The 21,615-nt window shown below is 40.2% G+C and overlaps 2 protein-coding genes across 5 annotated transcripts; both read left to right on the forward strand.

The window, feature by feature from the left end:
• The first annotated feature begins 243 nt into the window (after positions 1 to 243).
• On the forward strand, positions 244 to 8,500 carry bbs7 (Bardet-Biedl syndrome 7). Of its 3 annotated transcripts, none has more exons than XM_015951282.3 (19): positions 244 to 1,127; positions 1,267 to 1,332; positions 1,499 to 1,561; positions 1,645 to 1,820; positions 1,908 to 2,094; positions 2,189 to 2,261; positions 2,348 to 2,455; positions 4,694 to 4,824; positions 5,083 to 5,167; positions 5,655 to 5,757; positions 5,836 to 6,028; positions 6,148 to 6,222; positions 6,305 to 6,370; positions 6,670 to 6,809; positions 7,160 to 7,324; positions 7,411 to 7,520; positions 7,612 to 7,715; positions 7,792 to 7,915; positions 8,025 to 8,500. In XM_015951282.3, exons 1-19 carry the CDS (start codon positions 1,092 to 1,094, stop codon positions 8,156 to 8,158), a joined length of 2,139 nt encoding a protein of 712 aa, XP_015806768.1. In that variant the 5' UTR covers positions 244 to 1,091; the 3' UTR covers positions 8,159 to 8,500. The 3 variants fall into 3 exon arrangements, with proteins under 3 accessions (XP_015806768.1, XP_054595307.1, XP_015806762.1); XM_054739332.2 differs by having other exon boundaries at positions 247 to 1,171; positions 6,302 to 6,370; XM_015951276.3 differs by having other exon boundaries at positions 247 to 1,127; positions 6,302 to 6,370.
• Positions 8,501 to 9,048: 548 nt separating this feature from the next.
• ccna2 (cyclin A2) lies at positions 9,049 to 14,099 on the forward strand. 2 transcript variants are annotated; one of them, XM_015951303.3, is made up of 9 exons: positions 9,049 to 9,149; positions 9,476 to 9,718; positions 10,416 to 10,674; positions 12,047 to 12,153; positions 12,244 to 12,467; positions 12,544 to 12,748; positions 12,852 to 12,965; positions 13,098 to 13,231; positions 13,313 to 14,099. In XM_015951303.3, exons 2-9 carry the CDS (start codon positions 9,512 to 9,514, stop codon positions 13,362 to 13,364), a joined length of 1,302 nt encoding a protein of 433 aa, XP_015806789.1. In that variant the 5' UTR covers positions 9,049 to 9,149; positions 9,476 to 9,511; the 3' UTR covers positions 13,365 to 14,099. The 2 variants fall into 2 exon arrangements, with proteins under 2 accessions (XP_015806789.1, XP_015806779.1); XM_015951293.3 differs by having other exon boundaries at positions 9,114 to 9,718.
• The last annotated feature ends 7,516 nt before the right edge of the window (positions 14,100 to 21,615 follow it).

The following is a 21,615-nucleotide window of genomic DNA, read 5'->3' on the forward strand; positions in this document are numbered from 1 at the left end:
AAATGATTGAAACGTTTATTTGAACGTAAGACAATAAATTTCAAATCAATGAACATAGTAAAAAAATGAAAAGATATACCAATTTTTTTAAAAGTCTTAGCCCAAAGGGAGTATTCAATCCCACCCCCTTGCCACACACTACAAATCTACTTTAAATAAGCCATGTACATTTTTAATCTACATCTCAGGATTACATACATCTACAGTAATATAACTTCCAATAAGAACATGTTGTATGAGTATTTCTGTAATAACAGCAGAGATGATAGACAATTATACCAATGACAATATTATAGTTTCCAGAAAATAATAGGTCGACTCAATGGCTCAGAATTTCATGTATGTTGAATATCATATAATGTGTGAGTATGTGTGTGTGTGTGTGTGCGCGCGCGCGCGCGTGTGTGTGTGAGAGAGAGAGGAATGTATGGATAAGAACGTGTGTGTATGTGAGGAAAATTGATTTATGGCCGAGGGACCCTCCGTTTTGAGCATTGAACCCCCAATTTTTACATTAGTTTATCTTAAGATATCTTATTAGCGTTATGACTGGGTATACTATATACAAAAAGTATTTATCTTGCTGACGTATCTAAGGTATCGAAGATCAGTGGTTAAAACCATGAATCTGCTTTTAAACCGCGAGGAAGCCAACCAATCAATTTGCAGCTTAAAACTCTGCTGGTTCGCTCTCATCCAATAGAATCGCATCGTGTTACAGGATGTACTGTTGCCATGGTGACTGCATTCTGCTGCAAGGCGTGTGTACAGTAGGCTTAATTTTAGCTTTCAACAGAATTCGAACTTTAGACCAGTTTCTGGTCTGTGTGATATCAATACTTGGACCTTGTTAAAGATGGCGAAGAGGACAGACAGCTGACCGGCGGATTAATCGTGTTAGCCAACGTTAGCACGTCGAGCTAATCTTCTTGCTGAAAATAATCCCATTCTCAAATGGCACCATTGTTCCAGAATTCCGCTTGATTTTCTTTTATCTGTATCGAGTTGTAAAAGGGCATAGTATCATTCTGAGGCCAGAACGCTCACCTGGAGTATTTTTCTTGTACTAAATAAATCCTTAAAGAAAGAAGATGGAGCTCCAACTCAACAGAGTTGATTATACTCAGGTAGGAAGCAGGAGCTGCTGAGGTCTGCGATACCTTTTTAGAAGGTGGTGTTTTCATTAGATGCATTTACTATCGAAGTTGGTTTGGTTATGATCTCTTAATTTTTAATGATCGGTGTTTAATCCTGCTCTGTGATTAGGTTGGTGTAACATCACAGAAAACCATGAGGTTACTTCCAGCGGTGGGGAAAAAAGCAACTCAGAAGGTACTGTTTACAATTCAGGACATTCGGAATAGTGTGAGGGTGGTGTTTAAGCAACGGGTATTAAACATATTCTAAACTCAGATCTTCTATTTATTGTCTATGTGTGAAATGTTGTTAAAATCCATGTGTAAATAGGTTTAATATGTGGGTGTTTATTGTGTTTCAGGTTGCTATAGCCGATCACGATGGTGTACTTACATGTTTTGGCATGAAGAAGGGGGAGGCTGTGGTGAGTTTAGAAGTCATTGCATAGCTGGTGTTAAAGTCAAAAGAAAGATTTCTGCTATAGTAACATCTGACTCTGTGTTTCAGTCTGTGTTTAAAACGCTTCCGGGCCCCAAAATAGCCAGGATGGACCTTGGAGGTGCCATAGGAACCCCCCAGGAAAAGATCTTTGTCTGCTCTGGTTCTCAGGTTCGAGGATTCACCAAGAAAGGCAAACAATTCCTCACCTTTGAGGCCAACCTCACTGAGAACATTAATGCCATGTAGGAATAATTTCTTATCAGTTTGTTTGATTGCATTGTTTTGCACCGTGTGACCTCCACTGAGTGATGCTGTAATGTTGTTTTCAGGCATGTCTCAGGAGCTGATCTGTTTGTATGTGCAAGTTACATCTACAACCACTACTGTGACTGCAAGGATCAAGACTACTTTCTCTCTGGAGACAAAATAAATGATATCATATGTTTGTCCTCAGAAAAACTCTTGCGTCTCACCCCAGTCTTGGCATGCCAGGATCGAATTCTCAGAGTTTTGCAGGTAAATTGAAATCACATTTTTTGTTTGAACTTTGTTCAACTGTTCATCTTCAAACACCCAGATATGACAGTGATCTATTTAAAACTGGTCATAGGGATCTGAGCTTGCTTATGACATTGAAATTCCTGGCCCGCCATCTGTACTGGAACTCTACAACAAAGATGGAGGCAAGTCGGTTTGTGCACTCTAAAGATAAACTTTAAACTGTTTAGTTTTGAAGAAATTAAATATACATATTTTTCTTCCCCTTTAGGTGATGAAATCCTTTATGGAACCACAGATGGGAAAATTGGACTGGTTCAAATTGGTGACCACTCAGCTGGGATCAAATGGGAGATTGACAATAACAAAAGGAAAGGAGGTGCAGCTTTTTTATGGTTGTATATTTTAGCCACTAACCCATCCATCCATTTTCTGTTTATGTTTATGTTTATGACATATTTCCAGTGCAATAAATAAACAAACATTTTCGGCTGCTTATCTGGGGTCAGGTCGCGGGAGCAGTAGCCTAAGCAAGGAGGCCCAAACTTTCCTCTCCCCAGCCACTTGAGCCTGCTCCTCCGTGGGAATCCTAAGGCGTTCCCTGGCCAGCCGAGATACATTATCCCTCTAGCGGGTCTTCTTTCAGGTCTTCTCCCAGTTGGACGTGCCCGGAAAACCTCACCAGGGAGGTGTCCAGGAAGCATCCTAAATAGATGTCCGAGTCATCTCAACTGGCTCCTCTCAACGTGGAGGAGCAGTGGGTCTACTCTGAGCCCCTCCCGGATGACAGAGCTTCTCATCCTCTTTAAGGGAGACCCCAGACACCCTGCGGAGAAAAATAATTTCGGCCGCTTGTATCCGCAATCTTGTTCTTTCGGTCACTACCCAAAGCTCGTGACCATAGGTGAGGGTAGGAACGTAGATTGACCGTTAAATCAAAAGCTTTGCCTTCCAGCTCAGCTATCTTTTCATCACGTTAGATCAGTACAACTGCAGACGCAGCACAAATCCGTCTGTCAGTCTCGTGCTCCATCGTTCCCTCACTCGTGATCAAGACCCAAGATACTTAAACTCCTCCATTTGGGGCAGGATCTCATCCCTGATCTGGAAAAGGAATTGTACCCTTTTCTGACTCAAGACCATGGTTTCAGATTTAGAGGAGCTGATTCTCATCCCATCTGCTTCACACTTGGCTGTGAACCTCTCCAGTGAGATCCAAAGATAATGTTCTGATCACGCCAACAGGACCACATCATCTACAAAAAGCAGAGATGCAATCCTCAGGCCACCAAAACGGATCCCTTCAACACCTTGGCTGTGCCTAGATATCCTGTTAATAAAGGTTATGAACAGAATCGGTGATAAAGTGCAGCCTTGGCAGAATACAACTCTCACGGGAAACGAGCCTGACTTACTGCCGGTCCAATGCGGACCAAGCTCTGACACCGGTCATACAGGGACCTAACAGCCCATATCAGAGGGCCTGGTACCCCATACTCCCAGAGTACCCCCCACAGGGCCTCCCGAGGGACGCGGTCGAACACCTTCTCCAAAGCTACAAAACACATGTAGATTGGTTGGGTGAACTGCCACGCACCCTCCAGGATACCCCCCCCCCCCCCCCCCCCCCCCAAAAGGGTATAGAGCTGGTCCAGTGTTCCACCGCCAGGATGAAAACCACATTGCTCCTCCTGAATCTGAGGTTCGACAATCCGCCGGACCCTCCTCTCCAGAACCCCTGAATAGACTTTGCCAGGGAAGCTTAGGGTTGTGATTCCCCTGTAGTTGGAACTAAATGTTTATGTTTATGTATTTAGCAGACGCTTTTGTCCAAAGCTACTTACAAGTGATCATCGGCATATTGCCCTTGAGGCTAACAACAACAATAACAACAACAACTTGACATCAGTCATGGAGAGTAGGGAACAAGGAGTGGACAGTAGAGGGGGGGACGGGTGCAGGGAGGGTGCTAGTTAAGAAGATGCTCTCTGAAGAGCAGGGTCTTCAGGAGTTTCTTGAACTATATCTAGTCGAAAACTCTAACCTTCGCACACCAACTCAGGCTTCCCCACCAGAGAGGTGACAATCCACGTACAAAGAGCCAGCTTCTCTAGCTGAGGATGAGACCGCCAAGGTCCCTGCCTTCAGCTACCACTTGCCACACATTTCACCCAACCCCTTTGGCCCCTCCCACAAGTGGTGAGCCCTTGACATGTTTTCTCGGCACTTGCCGACTTGCCCCACCTTCCGGCCTGGCTCCAGAGGGGGGCCCCGGTGACCTGCGTCCGGGCGAGGGAACACTGTTTCCATTGATATTTGTCGTCATAAGGGGTCTGTGGACTGCTCTTTGTCTGATCCCTCACCTAGGGCCTGTTTGCCATGGGCGATCCTACCAGAGGCATAAAGCCTTTGACATCTTAGCTGCTAGTATCATTGGAACAGCCAGTTAGCCAGTCACCTGATTTGTTTAAACCATTTTGAAGGCATGTTCCAACTCAGCCAAGGACATGTACTGTATAAATCCTGTTTCATCTAAGCTGGACCAATGTTTCTGCATGCTTGCCTTTGATTATTGTCTCAAAAAACAATACCTCTCTCTTATTTTGTCTTTCATCAGGAGTTCTTTGCATTGACACTTATGACATTATTGGAGATGGAGTGAATGACATCCTTGTGGGCAGGGACGATGGGACAGTTGAGGTCTTTGGATTTGACAATTCTGGTGAATCCACGTTACGATTTGAACATGTGAGTGTATAGACAACCAAAACTGAAAGAAGCACTATAGTTTATTTACTCTTGTTAAGTTTTCTCTTGTTGGAAAAAAAGTCCTCTCATAAAATGTTGTTATGCATGCACGCAAATATTCAGCTTAAGATCAGGCAAACACGACGAACAATCAAATATTTTCAACCATAACTGGTGTGAAATCAGTTGATTAAAGATACTTTGCACAATTTCAACTGTCTGCATAAGCTGAAAGTGACCGGCTGATGTTTGTTACAGGTTTTGTCAGAGAGTGTGACCTCCATCCAGGGTGGCTGTGTGGGGAAAGAGTCTTATGATGAGCTCCTGACCTCCACATATACAGGTTAGAGGAAAGACTTAAAAAGACACTACGCAAAGTCTAGTATGTGCAAAAATGACGCTTTACAGGGTTAATGAAAGACCACCCCAGCCCTTATTGTCCCCTGTAGACAGAATATTTAGCTTCAGAGTTCCGGTTTGGTCTGTTGGGAAAAGTTGAGCTGACATACCTGGCACTGCAGTCTGGTTCCAGGACTTTTCCTGCATGTTTTAGATCATGAACACAGCTGATTTGTTTAATTTAGTGATGAACCACTCCTGTAGACACTAAGGAAGGCTGGGGAGACATTTCAGCTGTTAGACTAAGATGATAAAAAGGTGAACACACAGCGAGGAGGTAGGTTTTACTTTCAGTTCTACTAAATGGACACCAGGGGTGCCAAAAGCAATCCTAGTCTCCCTTTAATGGATTCAGTAATGAGAATGTCCTGTTTAACTATTCAGGAGAGGTGACATAAAAAAGTAAAGTTTCATTATTTGACCATTTCCAGGATGGGTGACTGGTTTGACCACTGAGCCCCAGAAGACAGAAGCTGGTCCAGGAGACGAGGTCAGGATGAGCAAAGAGACCCAGTCTAAAATAGAAACACTCAGGTATCAGAGCTTCTCGTTTGACTATCTGTGATTTGGTTAAAGGAGAATTTAAAGACAAATCTGTTCGAACCCTTTTAGAGCGGAGCTGGAACAGCTGCAGGTTAAAGTGTTACAGGGACGAGAGCAATACCAACAGATCTCTCAGTCCAACACAGCTGTCTCTGCTGTGCCTGTCTTCAGCATCAACGACAAGTTCACCCTCAGCCAGGACGACGCCAGCTACAGTCTGACGCTGGAGGTGCAGACAGCCATCGACAACCTGCTGCTCCAGGTATACGCAGCATATAAGCCCCTCTGAATGAAAAACTATTTTAAAAATGCTTGCTTTTGATCCTGTGTTTCAGAATGAAACGTCTTAAGTGTCATTTTAAATTTGGATTTTTTACACAGAGTGACGTCCCCATAGATCTGCTGGACGTTGATAAGAACTCTGCTGTCGTCAGTTTTAGTGAATGTGACTCAGAGGTGAGCTGTATGAATACTTTCTTTACATAAAACCATCCTGCCTCCGCTCCAAACCGTCTGATGCTTGTTGTTATTTCAGCAGCCTAATGGGAACTTCCTCCTGGCCACATACAGATGTCAGGCCAACACTACAAGGATGGAGCTTAAGGTAAGCAGAACATTGGACTCTTGTCACTCTCTGGTTTGCAGTGAAGCCATGCAGACATGCCTTTAGTGTTTACTTTTGTTTATAAATCTATATTATCACATTAGGTCCAGTTTTCTCTGATTCTGGTTGCTTTTACTTTTTACTTAATCACTTACCATACTTGTTCAAAGAAAAGCTTTAATGCAGTGTTATACAGATGTTCTATTAAAAATTGTTACCTAATCTACTTTTTAAACCTGTTTTATAAATAATTGAACACAGAATAAAATGTTTAATCCCAAACTGAAACATTTTTATAGGTGAGATCCATTGAGGGACAGTATGGGACCCTGCAGGCTTATGTTACCCCCAGACTGCAACCAAAAACCTGTCAGGTTCGGCAGTATCAGATCAAACCACTGTCCCTTCACCAGCGGACGCACAGTATAGACCCAGACAGGTAATGATTTTAGTCTATATATACGGTATATACATGGATTTCAGTTATTCAGATTTTCTGATTAGAGCAGTCATTACTAAAAATGTATCAAATGACAGCATGGAATTATCTTGAGGCATAAGATTGCCAAAACTTATTAATAAACTCGATATCAAGAATTATGCATTTAGCCGTATTTATTAAGAGAATTGCTGTATAGCCTTCAACAAGACTACACTACACTACATTTGGCTTTTGAGAAATTGTATTATTTCCTTCTGTATGTGTTTGTTTGTTTCCGTAATCTTAGAGATTTCTCATTATAATTAGAGTTAACTCAGTAATGTGATCTCTCATTTGTTTTCTTTCAGACCCATGAATCAGCTCAATTTGGTGGGACAGTTCAGTTTTGCAGAGATTCATTCCTGGGTGGTTTTCTGTTTGCCAGAGGTGCCTGAGAAAACTCCGGCAGGCGAGAGCATTACTTTCTACTTCTATAACACATTCCTTGGCACACAGCTGGAAGCCACCTACAGGTAAATGCATGCACAAAGTAAAATAATACTGCACTCCATCTGAAATAGTACTTCAGTTGCGAACGAGTCTGAATGTCTCATTTCAGCAAAGGGGAGGGCCACTTCAAGTCCGACAATATTTCTACTATCTCTATACTGACTGATGTTCTTTCCAAAGAAGCTACCAAGAAGAAAATCAATCTAAACATTTCATACGGTATGTTTATTTTTCTTCTGTTTCCGGATAAGCTGAGACGTCTTTTGCCATCATTCAGCGACATAGAACAACATGTTTATTGATCTACCAGATATTAATGACGACTCCGTGAGCCACACCCTCAGGATGATCCACCCAAAGCTGGAGTATCAGTTGGTGCTGGCTAGAAAAGTTCAACTTGTCGATGCTCTCAAAGTAAGTTTTGGTTAAATGTGTTTTGTTGCTGTTTATTTATGATTCAGTTCATTATAGTTGAATCTATGTTTCCTAGGAACTTCAAGTTCATGAAGGAAATGCAGATTTCCTCATCCCAGAGTACCGCAGCATTTTGGATGAGTCTGCTAACCTTCTGGAGGAGTACAAGAAGCAGCCAGCCCACCTTGAAAGGCTTTACGGTAAAGCTGGAGTAAAAAGAACTAACTTTCACTGTTGATTAATTTTTGTTATTGTTGCTTTTTGATTTTCACTTTATAAAGTTTTGTGTGTATTTCTGTTTTCCTGCAGGAATGATCACTGACCTCTTCATCGACAAATTCAAATTCAAGGGCCAAAATGTGAAAACAAAAGTGTCCTCGTTGTTGGAGATACTTGATAATTACGAATTAAAGTCACTCTTAGACTTTTTCAATGAGCCATGATGCCATAATGGCCAAAGATGATCTATCTCTGTGACGGTTGTTGTGTTGCAATCTTTACATGACGATAGTTCATCTTTGAGACTGTGTTATTTTGTTAAATTTTATTTAGAAATAATTTACTCTCCCTTAAGAGTTGAGTAATAAATTACTTTTGATGTATTAAGGCGTACTGCAAATGGTTAGGAGAATACTGCAATACTCTTATTTTCATGCAAGAATTTGATGGAATTTGTTACAGTTATAGTATGTGTGTCAAATGCTACTCAATTTAATATCTAATCTTTCTGTATTAAACCAGTCCTTGTGCAGTAACTTGTCAGTAAAAAATAGCTAACACACCAATTGTTTTCAATTTTATTCCATATTATTTACATCTTAATGTAATGTACCTCATGCTACAACAGATTCGTCAAGAAACAAGTTGTTGCTGTATACTGGGTTAGGTACTTCCATGTGGATTTAAGTTTTATACACAAATTTATCTAATCAGCATAAGTGGTCATTCAACCTAATGTAAGAATAGGACACATGAAAAATAAAGCCAAACATAAAAATACAATAGTATTTAAACATTTTAAATTATAGTCTTATGAGTAATTTCTTAAACTAAACATATGTGCAAGTCTTTCAGTAAACAAGTATACTGGTGGACCTAGAAATGACCTCAAGCACGAGCCCTAGGTTAGGAAGACGTCTAAGTATGTTGAAGTGCTTCTAATGATATAAATATACATAATTGTTGCAGCAAAGATTTTTATTCCAAATGCGTTAACGTTGTTGTTACTCGCGTTTAACTTTGTATTTGGGATCTTTTTTTCAAACCGGTTTTAAATTTGCAATTAAAGTTTTTTGTCCCTCCTCGCCTCCTACACTTGTAATACGTCAGTTCCTTCGCGGTCTGTGATTGGTCGGTTTCAATCATCGCGGGCTACTTGAACTCTCTAAGTGTTTGCATGAAAATGCATCGACAATAGCTGCTGTCATTGTGCAGGTTTGTACCGGATACAAAACTTATAAATAGAATGGCAACTTAGTTTTTCCTTAGTTTTGCCAACCCGATGTCAAAGGTGCACGTTTGTTTTTATTTGCTTTGTTCTAGCGCTGCAGTTCCAAGTGCTGTTGCCATCTCAACAGTTTAGTTCTGATTCACGATTCAGTCTGCTGTGCAACAGCTAAAGCTCGCTTCGACATAACTGCTCACACGCCATCTTTTTTAGCCTTTTGATTTGTAAGCTTTCCTCTTTTTTTCGCTCTGTGAGGAAGCACACTACGGTTGACCACTGCTTTTTTATTTATTTGTTTTTTTGTTAAAAAAAGTGCGGAGAAGTGGATTCTCTCTTGGAGGGTGGAAACATGTCAGGAGCTAACAGGCAAGGAAATGCGGCTAGTGAGCTCCCCAACCATGAAAACATGCTTTCAAGGCTCAGAGGGTCGCTTAAACACCGAGCTGGTGAAAACCAAGAAAACCAGCCTCCCAAACAAGCCGCCAACAGAACCGTGCTGGGAGCCCTGCAGAACAACCATCGGAGCAAAGCCCAGAACCAGCGAGGCGCTAAACAGGTAACAGGCTAGCAACCTTGGCCTAAGCTAACACCTAGGCAGGCTCTGAAGGCAACTAAAATGGTTACATTTGGATGCAAGTACGTTAATTAGCTGCTTTAAGCGCCTTTTTAAAAATGAAGTAAAATGACATGTTATGTTGCTCTGTTAAGTTTCCCCTGCTTTCCGCCATTTTAATAACCTTATAGCCCTTGAGTTGCTTTGTTCTAAACACAAATGTGCTTCTGGAGAACCTCCCGTCTTCATTTACTGTATTTAAGTCAATTTACACAAGATTTTCTTTGCATTTACAAGTATCCTGTAACCGAGACTTAACACAGAGGTAAAATTAATTTAGCATAATCTGTAGACTTCTTTTATTTATTTTTTTACACACCTGCATGTTTTTCGTGTTCTAATAAAGGGCATACATTTTGGGTCCTTCCTAATACATTTTGCTATTGTAGAGTTAAACTAATTAATCACCAGCTGGTCTGAGAAGAGAAGTTTTTGAAATACTAATTTATTACCTTTTTAATGTAGTATTAATAGTTAATAATACTTTATAATATATTGCTTCCACTGAGCCTCACATTAACAGAAATGCAAAGAAATTTGCTATATTTGAATCACATTTTCCACAGAAGTTTCTAATTCACAAATCAAGTTTTGGCAGATGTCTGTACATTACAGATTTTTTTTTTTTTTTTTGTTCCAGGAAACATCACAGCCCTTGGCTTGCAAAAATGAAGATTTTAACAAAATCCTTGTTGAAAGACCTGTTAAGCAGCCAGCTTTCCAGATCCATGTGGATGAGCCTGACGTAGCCTGTGACAAAAAGCATGTGGCTGAAACAAACAAAGCGAAGCCCACAGTGGAGGAATCTCCTCTGGTTGTCAGTCATGCTGTGGCACGACTCCGACAGCCCCTGGCAGTGATCGAGGTTCCGGTTCCGTTAGCCATGGATGTCAGCTTTGGTGGGTTAATATTCAATTCAATTCAAAAATACTTTATTAATCCCAGAGGGAAATTGATTGCTGTAGTAGTTCAGTTCAGTTCACTTTATTTCAAACATATACATTCACCAACATTTCATAAAATCATTCCACGCAATTGTTTGAAAAGGAGTAGGGAGAAGTGTATACTTATTTAGCCCTACCCCTCAGGTTTACATCCTCATCAAAATTTAAACAACAAAACAGTTACAATGCCTTCAAAAAAAAAATAACAATAATAATAAATAAATAAAATTATCATGTTCAACTAGAACTACATTTAGATTTTCTAATTTGTAGAATAGATTAAACATCAGTTTGCATGCCGTCCTGGGTTAATTGCATTTTCTTCATTCTTATACTTATTTAACATTTCTTTTTTGAGTTTTATTTTAAACTGGTTTACATTACTACTATCCTTTATTTCTTCTGTTAACTCATTCCAGAATTTAACGCCCGCTATTGAAATAGACATCCTTTTCAATGTTGTCCTTACTCTTTGTACTTTTAAATTCCACTTCCCTCTAAAATTATACATAAAAATAACTCAGAATAATAATAATAATATATAATATTAATAATATTAATCAAGTCATCAAAGAGTTATTGTATATCACAATGGCTGTTGGCAGGAAGGATCTCCAGTAGCTGTCAGTGTTGCAGCAAAACTGAAGAAGCCTCTGACTGAAGACACTCTTCCATTGTCGGGCAGTCTTGTGAAGAGAATGCTCAGGGTTGTCCATCATTTTCTTGATTCTCTGGAGAATCCTTCTTTGCATTATCTCCTCCAGCGGTTCCGAAACTGCCGAAACTCTGGCTGAGTCCTTGAAAAGGCTTGGAGTTCCTCCATCCACATTGCCCATTATGATCGATGGAAGAGATGGTTTGAATTTCCTCTTTCTCTGTCTCCGTCCCGCTCTGCACCCACGCTTCTTGCGTTTTAGCTCATTTGGGATTTGTGGCTTCAGTTGAGGTATTATTTCAGTCTTTCCAATGTTAATCAGTTGCTCCCGATTGTAAACCAGACGGTTGCCATGGTTACGCATCACAACATGCTCAAAGTGAAAAAAGCTAAAAGTAGCAGTAAAAATCCTCCAAGCTTCACAGCACCAGAAACAGAAAAGTGTCCAAAAAATAGTTTTTCTTGAGAAACTAGAAGAAAAAATGCCCAAGAAAAGGCTAAACTTACATATAGTCAACAGCTACTCCAACATGCAGCCACCCAGAGCAGCGCAGTTCCGGGGAAGAAAAAAAATTGACTTTCCCTCCAATAGTTCATTATTACGCAATAAAGTGTTAACTTTGACATGTTAGTCAGCTTTATTGTACTAAATATAGACTGTTTTCTCTCCAGATTCTCCCATGGACATGTCTGTGATAGAAGGGGATCAAAAACCTGTGGCTGTAAATGAGGTTCCAGAATACGCTCCAGAGATCCACACATACTTGAGAGAGCGAGAGGTGAGTGCATTAATCTATTATCTAGATGTTTTTTTTTTTTTTTTTTTTTTTTTTTTTTAGATACAAATCAGTTTAATCTTCTCTCTGTAGACTAAAACCCGACCTAAAGCGGGCTACATGAAGAAGCAACCCGACATCACAAACAGCATGAGGGCCATCCTGGTGGACTGGCTGGTGGAGGTTGGAGAGGAGTATAAACTCCAGAACGAGACGCTCTATCTGGCCATCAACTACATCGATCGCTTCCTGTCCTCCATGTCTGTTCTACGGGGCAAACTTCAGCTTGTGGGAACCGCCGCCATGCTCTTGGCTTCGTACGTGGTCTATGTGGTAGCTGTGTTTGGACTGTAAAGTTTACCACGTTATATACATTTTTATATTTCCCTGCAGGAAATTTGAAGAGATCTACCCTCCTGAAGTGTCAGAGTTTGTCTACATCACAGATGACACGTACACAAAAAAGCAAGTGCTAAAAATGGAGCACTTGGTGCTGAAGGTGCTCTCCTTTGATCTGGCTGCTCCCACAATAAACCAGTTTCTCACTCAGTACTTCTGTCACCATTCTACTGGTAAACAGGTGGAAAGTTTGGCAATGGTAAGAGCCAGTCACGTGGTGCACCTAATCCACACTTGAGCAGACTAGTTTTATAAGCAAATCATCGTTATGGCATGTTTAACGGAGGAACTTTTCTTTCTAGTACCTTGGGGAGCTCAGCCTGGTTGATTCGGATCCGTTCTTGAAATACCTGCCATCCCAGACGGCCGCTGCAGCCTACGTCCTGGCTAACAATACGCTTACTGGAGGATCCTGGGTAAAACTACTGTTAGACTGTAGACTACACAGTCCCTGTGTGGATCTCTTACTGCTGATTCTTGCAGTAGATTTAATTATTCCATACTGTTTTGCAGATGTTGATGTTGAAATGACTTTCTTCTCCCCTCAGCCTAAGCCATTGGTGGAGATGACCGATTACAGTCTGGAGGATCTGATGCCGTGTGTAGAGGATCTCCACAGACTGTACGTCGGTGCCACCCAGCACGCCCAGCAGTCTGTCCGGGAGAAGTACAAGGGCTCAAAGTTAGCTTCTGATTCACCTACATTGTTTCTGTTGTGTGAAGTTGGACATCACTTATCTATGGTCTTTTTTTTCCTTCACAGGTACCATGAGGTTTCCTGCATCAGCTCGCCAGCTAAACTGCAGCTCAACTAGCTTTTGCTTGTTGGCATGCGTACCCTTTGTCTGTCTTAAACTTAAAAAAAAAAAAGTTTTTTTTTTTTTTAAGATTTTTTTTTAAGCTTCTGAGTTTAATATGTTCTGCACATTCTGGAGTGATGTTAGATTTGGAGGTTTTCTATATATTTTTTTATATTCTGAATCCCAGTGTTCGACAAAACAGATTTTGTATAATGAGGCAGTTTTTAACAAGACAAACCTTTTACCACTCTTAACACAAAAAGGGCTGCTTTTATCAACTGCATCAAACTTTTTAAGGCCTGTGGTTTAACCAGAACCTGGGTTGTGGCATTTTTTTTACACTTTTCTGGGGCTGAGTCTTTTAAAAACAGCTTTTGCCAATTTACCACTTTTTCTTCCTGGAGGTGGACCCAGTTTGACCTGTTGGGATGCAGATTTAAAAGTGTTAATCCATTCATCTGATTGCATGGATGCCTTGGAAGAGGCATTTTCTGCACTGTAAAATATAGCTCTTGTAAATAAAATCCGTTTAAAATGAGGAATGCCACATCTGTATCACGTTGGACTCATGGGGGCAGCAGAGGCCATGTTTTCAGCCATGGACGGATGAGGACAGGTCTGTCAAACATCTCCACCTCAGTCCTTCTAAAGGGTGTGTTCAGTGTGATTTCTTAAATCAGGATTTCATATCACCTGTTAACATGAGGCTGTAAATGTTTGGGGAACAATAAAACTCCATGGATGAATGTTTGCAAGTGGATTGTGTCCTCATTCCTGGGCGGTTGAAAGATGTTTCTTTTACTGTAAACATTGAAAATTTAGTATACAACACAATCACCCCCCCCCCCCTATTTTTTTATTGACTCAAATTTTCACAGAGAGTGAGCTGAAGGCAGCCAATGGCATTGAAGGTGTCTCACTTGCTCTTTTATGATAAATAGTGGGCTGGCTTTGAGCGAGGCATCTAACGGAGAGAAAGCAGAGCCCAGCTGCGCAGAGGATTTTTATCATGTAAGACTCAACGGCTGTGCACCTCCTCAACAGGTTTGCTGTCCTGCACATTTTTCAAACTGGAACAGAATGATGGATTTCTTTAACACATCCTAATCAGTTGGATACTTGCTTGAATAATGGTTCCTACTGCACACCAGGAACAACCCAAGAGAAGATCCAAGTGTGGATAAAGCTCAGTTCCTGAAGGTGGAGAGGGCAGGTTTGCTGCCTGAAGCCAATGCCTGCGCCCAAAAAATTTCTGGTGACCTCCACCTCGCTGCCCCTGGCACTGGGCTGGGGTTGGAACCTGAGTCTGTATGTTGGGATGCTGTTTGGTCTGCTTTTGCTCATGATGATGCTTCTCTGGATGCTCTTTAAACAGCTCAGGAACTCTGTGGGAAAATCGATGCTGCAGCCGGCTCGCTCCTTCAGACAGCCTTCTGACCAGAGGCTGCAGCGTGTGTTGTGAAGAGACAGAACTAAGACTGGGACTTGGTGCCTTTACAGACTAACGTTGAATTTTTTTTTTAGTTGGTCTCAACTGACAATAAAAATGAATCTTATTTACAGAAACCTTTGTCTTTTTCCCCCTTTTAGCAGTTTTCATGTGTTTTTTTTAGTAATTAAAAATAATTAAATCTTGTGCAGAAATGATTTCTTTTCATCTCCACGGTGCATTTGCTCAGCCAAGCTGAAACATCTTTAATGACTGAGTAAAAAGCAGAGGACACGATTAAATCTGCATCCTGATTCATGGTGATTAAAGTGATGCATTCATCAGGGCCATTTGCACTCCTCTTATCTTATTGTTAACGTGCCAGAAGCATGCTGAGTTTATCTACCAATGAAATAAATGTAAAGAGGCGGTCACTGGCTTTTTAAACCCCACGCCCGTGCTGGAGGATGGTGTAAATGAGATGTTTGTGGGAAACAATCCCAACAGCAAGTGCTCACAGGTTTGATGCTGTTTGATCTTTCTATGTACAAGCAGCTCGTGTACTAGGTGGGGCGATTGTTGGAGCTAGGTTTAATTTAGAGTGGCTTGGTGAATTTAGCTTCTAATGGGTTGTTTTCAGTCATTAGTTTGAAATGGAAGGAGAGCCTTTAATTTTAATGTCTGAGAGGAATCAAACCCCTCTACACTAGGGACTATAAATAACATCTTGACAGAGCAACGTTAATTACAGAAACATCCACCATGTCTCAACTGGTAATGCTAGACATGTTCCAGTTAAATGAAGTCAGCTAAGGTCAGGATTTTGAACAATAACACCAAAATGGTAACATTCCACCAACACAACAGTAAGAAAGCAAAGAAAGATATATCCCAAAACACTTAACAATCCCTGTGAACATTCCCTCTCGAGGGTTTTTAATATTCTGTCAGTAAACATTTAATCTCTCAGCTATTTTCACACCAGACTTTTCAGGGATTCTGCTTCAACAAGTTTGCTTCCAGGTGCCTGCTTATCTGCTCCCTTCAGCAGACCTGCAAATTAGCCACATATGCAGCATGCATGGGTGTCCTGACTGTATGTTTTCACCCTCTTTAACTTCCTCCTCTGACATTGTGTAGGTATACTACATCATACGTGATAGTGCTAAAGTTAGAAATGGAAACAAAAGATCTTAAGGTGGTGAGCTGCTGTAAGACTACAGATCTTGATAGATGTGATGGAAAGTCAGGTGGAAATCTCCAATAGTTGCTAAATCATCTCCATCAAGTAGCAAGACTGAGGGGTCTCATGTCCAGACAAGAGAAACTCATTCATGTGTTCATCTTCAGCAGGCGGGACTACTGCAGTGGTCTATTAGCTGGTCTTCCCAAGAAAGCTGTGAAGCAACTGCAGCTTATTCAGAATGCTGCTGCTAGAGTCTTAACAAGAACCAAGAGAACCGAGCACATCACTCCTGTTCTGAAACCTCTACACTGGTTACCAGTAAACTACAGAATCCATTTTAAAGTATTTCTACTAGTTTATAAATCACTCATTGTCATGGGGCCATCATACATGTCAGATCTCCGTCCTGTACATACGCCCAGCAGAGCTCTGAGATCCTTAGGAAACAGTCAGCTGGTAGAAACCTGGGTCAGAACCAAACAATGTGATGCTGCTTTTAGCTGCTGCACACAGATGGAATCAGCTCCATCATGAACTCAGATATGACCCAACTCGTGTTACTTTTAAATCAAAATTGAAAACTTTCATGTTTTCATCAGCCGTTGAATGCTTTTTCTTATGCTGCACCTTCTGCACTGTAACTATCACCTTTTAACTTTCTCTTATTTTCTGATTCATGAATCTGAAATAAATTTGTGTATTTAATTTGGTCTAAATAAATTTGTGTATTTTCATTGTGCTGCCATGTTATTTTAAAGTTCACACCATTCTTGCTAATGGAATGCACACTGAATTGCCTCTGTGTATGAAACTTGCTATACCAATACATTTGTTTTGCCTAAATAAAAAAAAAACAACAACAGAAACTCAAAAAGGCAAATAACAGAAGGAAGAGGTGAAATAATTGTGAATTTTTGCTCAGATCATTTTAAGCAATCTTATGATTCATCCTGGTAGTGCATGGGGTGTTCAAACTTTTAAAGACGAGTGTAAAAAGTTTCCAGTTAATAGTCCCGTTGGCCACAATTTCTTAAAAAAAAATGCAAGAAATTGTTTTATGGTGATTTTTGACTGTATGTACTCACAATAGATCAAAATGAGCATATTAGTAAAACTCTGAGCGTATAAGTGTTAGAAAGAATTATATTACTTACATCAAAAACCTGCTGGAGAGACAAAGTTCTTTATTCCAGAATTTCCATTGGGAGTGAAAATGACCCCCGAGACACGCTTTGGGCACATCTGCGCTCGTGGTGTCTTAGCTTCACACAGATAATGAGACACAAATATAAACATGTTATTAAAATCATGCAGTACTTTCACTGCACTGGTCATTGCCACTTCCCATTGCAGACATTCTGAAGTTTGGGTTGTGCCAAAAAACAAAAGAGAATTGTGCTAAAAGTTGGTTCATGGGAGGAAAGATACAATATCGTCTAATGTTAAATCAAACTTATAGTTAGTTTCTGTAAAAATTCGTGATTTTAGTTTAATCAACTTATATTAGTACTTAAAACGTGTTCAAACCAGTATTGTGGTCACTTTTTATTCCCATGATATCATCATATGTCCCATACATGTGAATTATGTTGTGCTGATTTATTTAGTACATCATGAGAAACCAATTTTTAAATGGTGGCTCAGACTGACCTTTATACTGGAGACCTCCTTCGTAGGAGAACTCAGGTCTTAAGGCGGCACATCCAGGTCTTTTCGCTCAGTTATAATCTTTCTAAGCCAAACATCGGTAGATTGAACCTATAAGTGTCAGATTCCCAGTTCAGCTTGTTGCTGACCAGCATGCCAAACCATTTCCAGCCCACCAAAAGCCCCAACATCTCATTTCACACTGCTATAGCATGTGCAGCTCACATAGAACTGCTAATATTACTGAATAATAACATCCAACTCCTAAACCAAAATGATGCAAATGTGCCTCAAGACTTTTGTTAGTGTGATGTTTTAGACACATCCTGTCCACATTAGTCTCCAGTCTTCATGGTAATTTAACCTAATTGTCTTTTTGCATCTTAATGCTTCAAGCAGATCAAGTCCCAGAATGAGACCCGGGTCGATATTTTCTTTGACCTTTCAGCCTTGCAACAGCTAATTATAACAGTTTAGATCATCGTTAAATCCATCTGAACGTTTCTGCATTTTTTGTTCAAATGTGACAAACGAACAGGTTGTTTATTCTCAGCCCTTTACAGTAAAGTAAGGCGTTTACCCATTAAAAGAGGACTGCGTAGGATTTGCTTAAATGGAACCTCGCCTCAGCACAAAGGAGATGGCAAACAGAGATGATAAGTGGCACCTGGGGAGCTGCTTTGATTGAGGACGGAGCTTATTGTCTGTCAGTCATCAGCGGACAAACGGAGCTGTCTGCACGCAGCTCTGACACCCAGCTGTCCAACAGCGAATCGCTCCTGAAAACTCTCATTCGGGCTGTTTTGATCCTGACATCAGGGAAGTGAAACCAGCAGTCAGCAGTTTTTACCCCTTGGATTTTTCAGAACTGAGAAATTGTTTCTTCTTGGAGAAAAAAAATGCTGAGACTGAAAAATTCATTTTAAATGTCAAAACAGAAGCATCTATAGAAAAAAGGAAACTATTTCACTATTGAACTTTCAGCAAATCAAGTTTTTATTCAAATGAATTTCATTTTGTCAATAAATGTGACAAACGTTTGCTTTGTGCTGCCTGTCCTTTTTAAAATTAGACGTTGTTCCTCAAAATATCTGAGCTCCAAGTCAAAAAGGTCAATGTGAATACTCCCTTTAAGTTGGAATGTAACAACCCGGCTGGAGAACCCTAAATGGCAGCCTTAAGTGTAAACTACAGCTGCCGTTACAAACTTTTTATTTACAATTCTCTCACGTTATTCATCCATTCCACCCTTTTTCCACCAGAAGGTTAGGTTACACAGGTATGTTCCAGGAGGGAAACGCAGACATCCCTCTTCCTAAGGACATGCTGCAGCTTCTCCTGGGTGATCCCAGGATAATCCCAGGACAGGTAATCACTCCGATGAGTTCTGGGTCATACCAGGGCCTCTCCTCAGGGTGATCTGACTGGAAAACCAGCAGAGAAAGGTCGTCACGATGCATCCTGATCAGATTCCCCAACCATCTCTGGTGACCCCTTTTAATTCGGAGGAGCCACATTTGATCTGAGCACCATCATCGTATGTCTTATTAAATCACAAACAAAACTGTAATTATAGAGGTTGTTGCTACAGATTTCAAGTATAAAAATGCAAAAAAACAATGTTGTGAGCTTGTAGTTTAACCTGGACATTTAGCACAATGCTCAGCAAGGCCCAGTGGTAGGTCAGTGTCACGCAGTCCCAGAGAAACTCTACTGTCAGTGTCATCAAAAACATTCATGTTTGTGATTAAATTGTTTTAGCTGAAAGAACCAGACTGACTGAACCATGAAAATTGTTTGGCAAAATATTTTGGTTCACTTGTTTAATTATAAATTAAGAAAATATAGTGTTTTGTTGCCAATTTATGCTTATTGGCAATAAATCAAATTGGGAACCCTAATAATAATAATAATAATAATAATAATAATAATAATAAAAGTTTTATTAAGCGCTTTTCACAACAACTCACTGTTGGGATTAACTCTTGTTTTAAGGTGCCGCCAGGTGAATGACTGGTATTTGATTGACACCTTGGCCATGCTATAGAGTACCAGTATCATCACACCAGTTAACCCTTCAGGTACTCCTGGTTGAGTCATGGGACACCATTCCACAGCAAAATGTGACCAAACTGTCAGCCAGTGAGAGTAGGAGGAGCCAAGCTGGTGTGCTGCATATGATCTTTCACATGCTCCCGAGGCTCTTGAAAGTGTAAAATGAAAAAAAGAGTAAAGATTATGTTTATTATTTTTAGTGCAATCACATAAGCCTCCAAAGGAGTAAAAACACGAGTAAATATAAGAACAAGAAAATATTGCTAGAAATTTAGACACATTTAGGGGGTTACTCACATGTTTAGCTGTATTGCTCATTCCACAGATGAAGCATCCTTACAAGCTCTCTGTCATTGTAAAAGTGACCAATCAGGCTTTTTAACTATGTCAGATTTATCACCAGGAAGCTTTCTTGTGACTAAAAACAAAATGAGCAAACCTAAATTAGTTTACTTTTTGTGCCAAGTTTAAATCCTGTCAGTGAAACTCCAAAAATGAGAATAAGGTGCAAAAGTTAATTTATTTCAGGAATTCGACATTAAGGGTGAAACTAATACATGAGATATACTCACAGCATGCAAAGCCAGATATTTCAAGCCTTTATTTGTTTAAACTGTGATGATTATGGTTTACAGCTGAAACCCCACATTCAACATCTCAGGCAGTTAGAATATTGTGGAAAGGTTCAATAGTCTACACTCAAAGTGTCGCACTCTAACCAACTAATGAAGCCAAATCATCTGCAAAGGGCTCCTGAGCCTTTAGATGATGTCAGGCTAAGTCGATTTACAGAAATAAATCAACTCTATATTCTCATTTTTCTCTGTCTTTAATCCTCATTTCTGCACAGATGAAGACAAAAACCTTTATGTTTCTCTGAAGCCAGAGAGCCTCGTTGAGTACAACACTCTCAAAAATAATGTTTACATTTTTTAATGCTGTATGTACCCTTTATTCTAATAATATAAAATCCCTTTATTCTACTAAGTCTGCGTATAATCATAGAGCTAAGCAGCAGTGAGATTACAAACAGTGGCTCTCATAAAGCATCACTGAAACCTTAATCGTACCCAAAACCCTGTTATGTTTTATTAGTGCACAGGTATGACGTTGGGAGACAAAAATCTTCTCAATTACATAAAAATATATCCCCATGAAACCTAATCAGTTTCTTATTAGCTGCTGAAACTCTTGTTTATTGCAAATAAAGGAAATTGGTTCCATGTTAGTCTGGGAGTGTGTGAAATGAAACGGTGAGCTTCTGCTACCAGATCATCTCCCAGATGGCGTTCACACTCCCATCGTCTCACAAGTGCTCACTTTAATTAAGGTTTGAAGGGAGGAAGACGGCAGTAAAGATATGTGATCTGTACCTTGTCACTTCGCTCTGAGGTTTGTGTCCCGTTTGCTTTGGTACACCTGGAATTATCCCGCCTCAAAGCACGTCAGTAAAGTTAATTATGTAGAAGGGGAAATAAGAAACAGCTCCAAAGAAAAATGACATCTATTATTCAAAATATTAAAAAAACATTTTTAGGCTTTCATCACTGAAGTAATTATGGCTGGCTTAATTGATCACCTCAAGACATTTTGATTCTGAAACATAAATCAGGTGGTTCTTTAAGTCCAGTATACTCCTTGTTATTTGCCATCATGTCTACAGTAAATATGACAAGAATGTCAACAAATCAACTTCATCAAACAGAAAATAGGGTTGTTTTCAGTATATCAATTCCTTTGCTCATTTTTTATTCTACCTTTCAAAGTCAGTGGAAAAAAAACGGTGGTGCCTCAGCGAGCGTTTGAGAATATAATAAAAGCTTGATGATTGTTCCTCTTAGACAGCTGAATGGATGAGGTCATGATCTCATATTTCACTGAGTGAAAGGCAACACCGCCTGTGGAAGGAGGAGAGCTCAGCTCGTCAGCGTTCCCATTTGAGGAGGAGC

Source organism: Nothobranchius furzeri, chromosome 1 (assembly GCF_043380555.1).
Source record: "Nothobranchius furzeri strain GRZ-AD chromosome 1, NfurGRZ-RIMD1, whole genome shotgun sequence".
Lineage (NCBI taxonomy): Eukaryota > Metazoa > Chordata > Actinopteri > Cyprinodontiformes > Nothobranchiidae > Nothobranchius > Nothobranchius furzeri.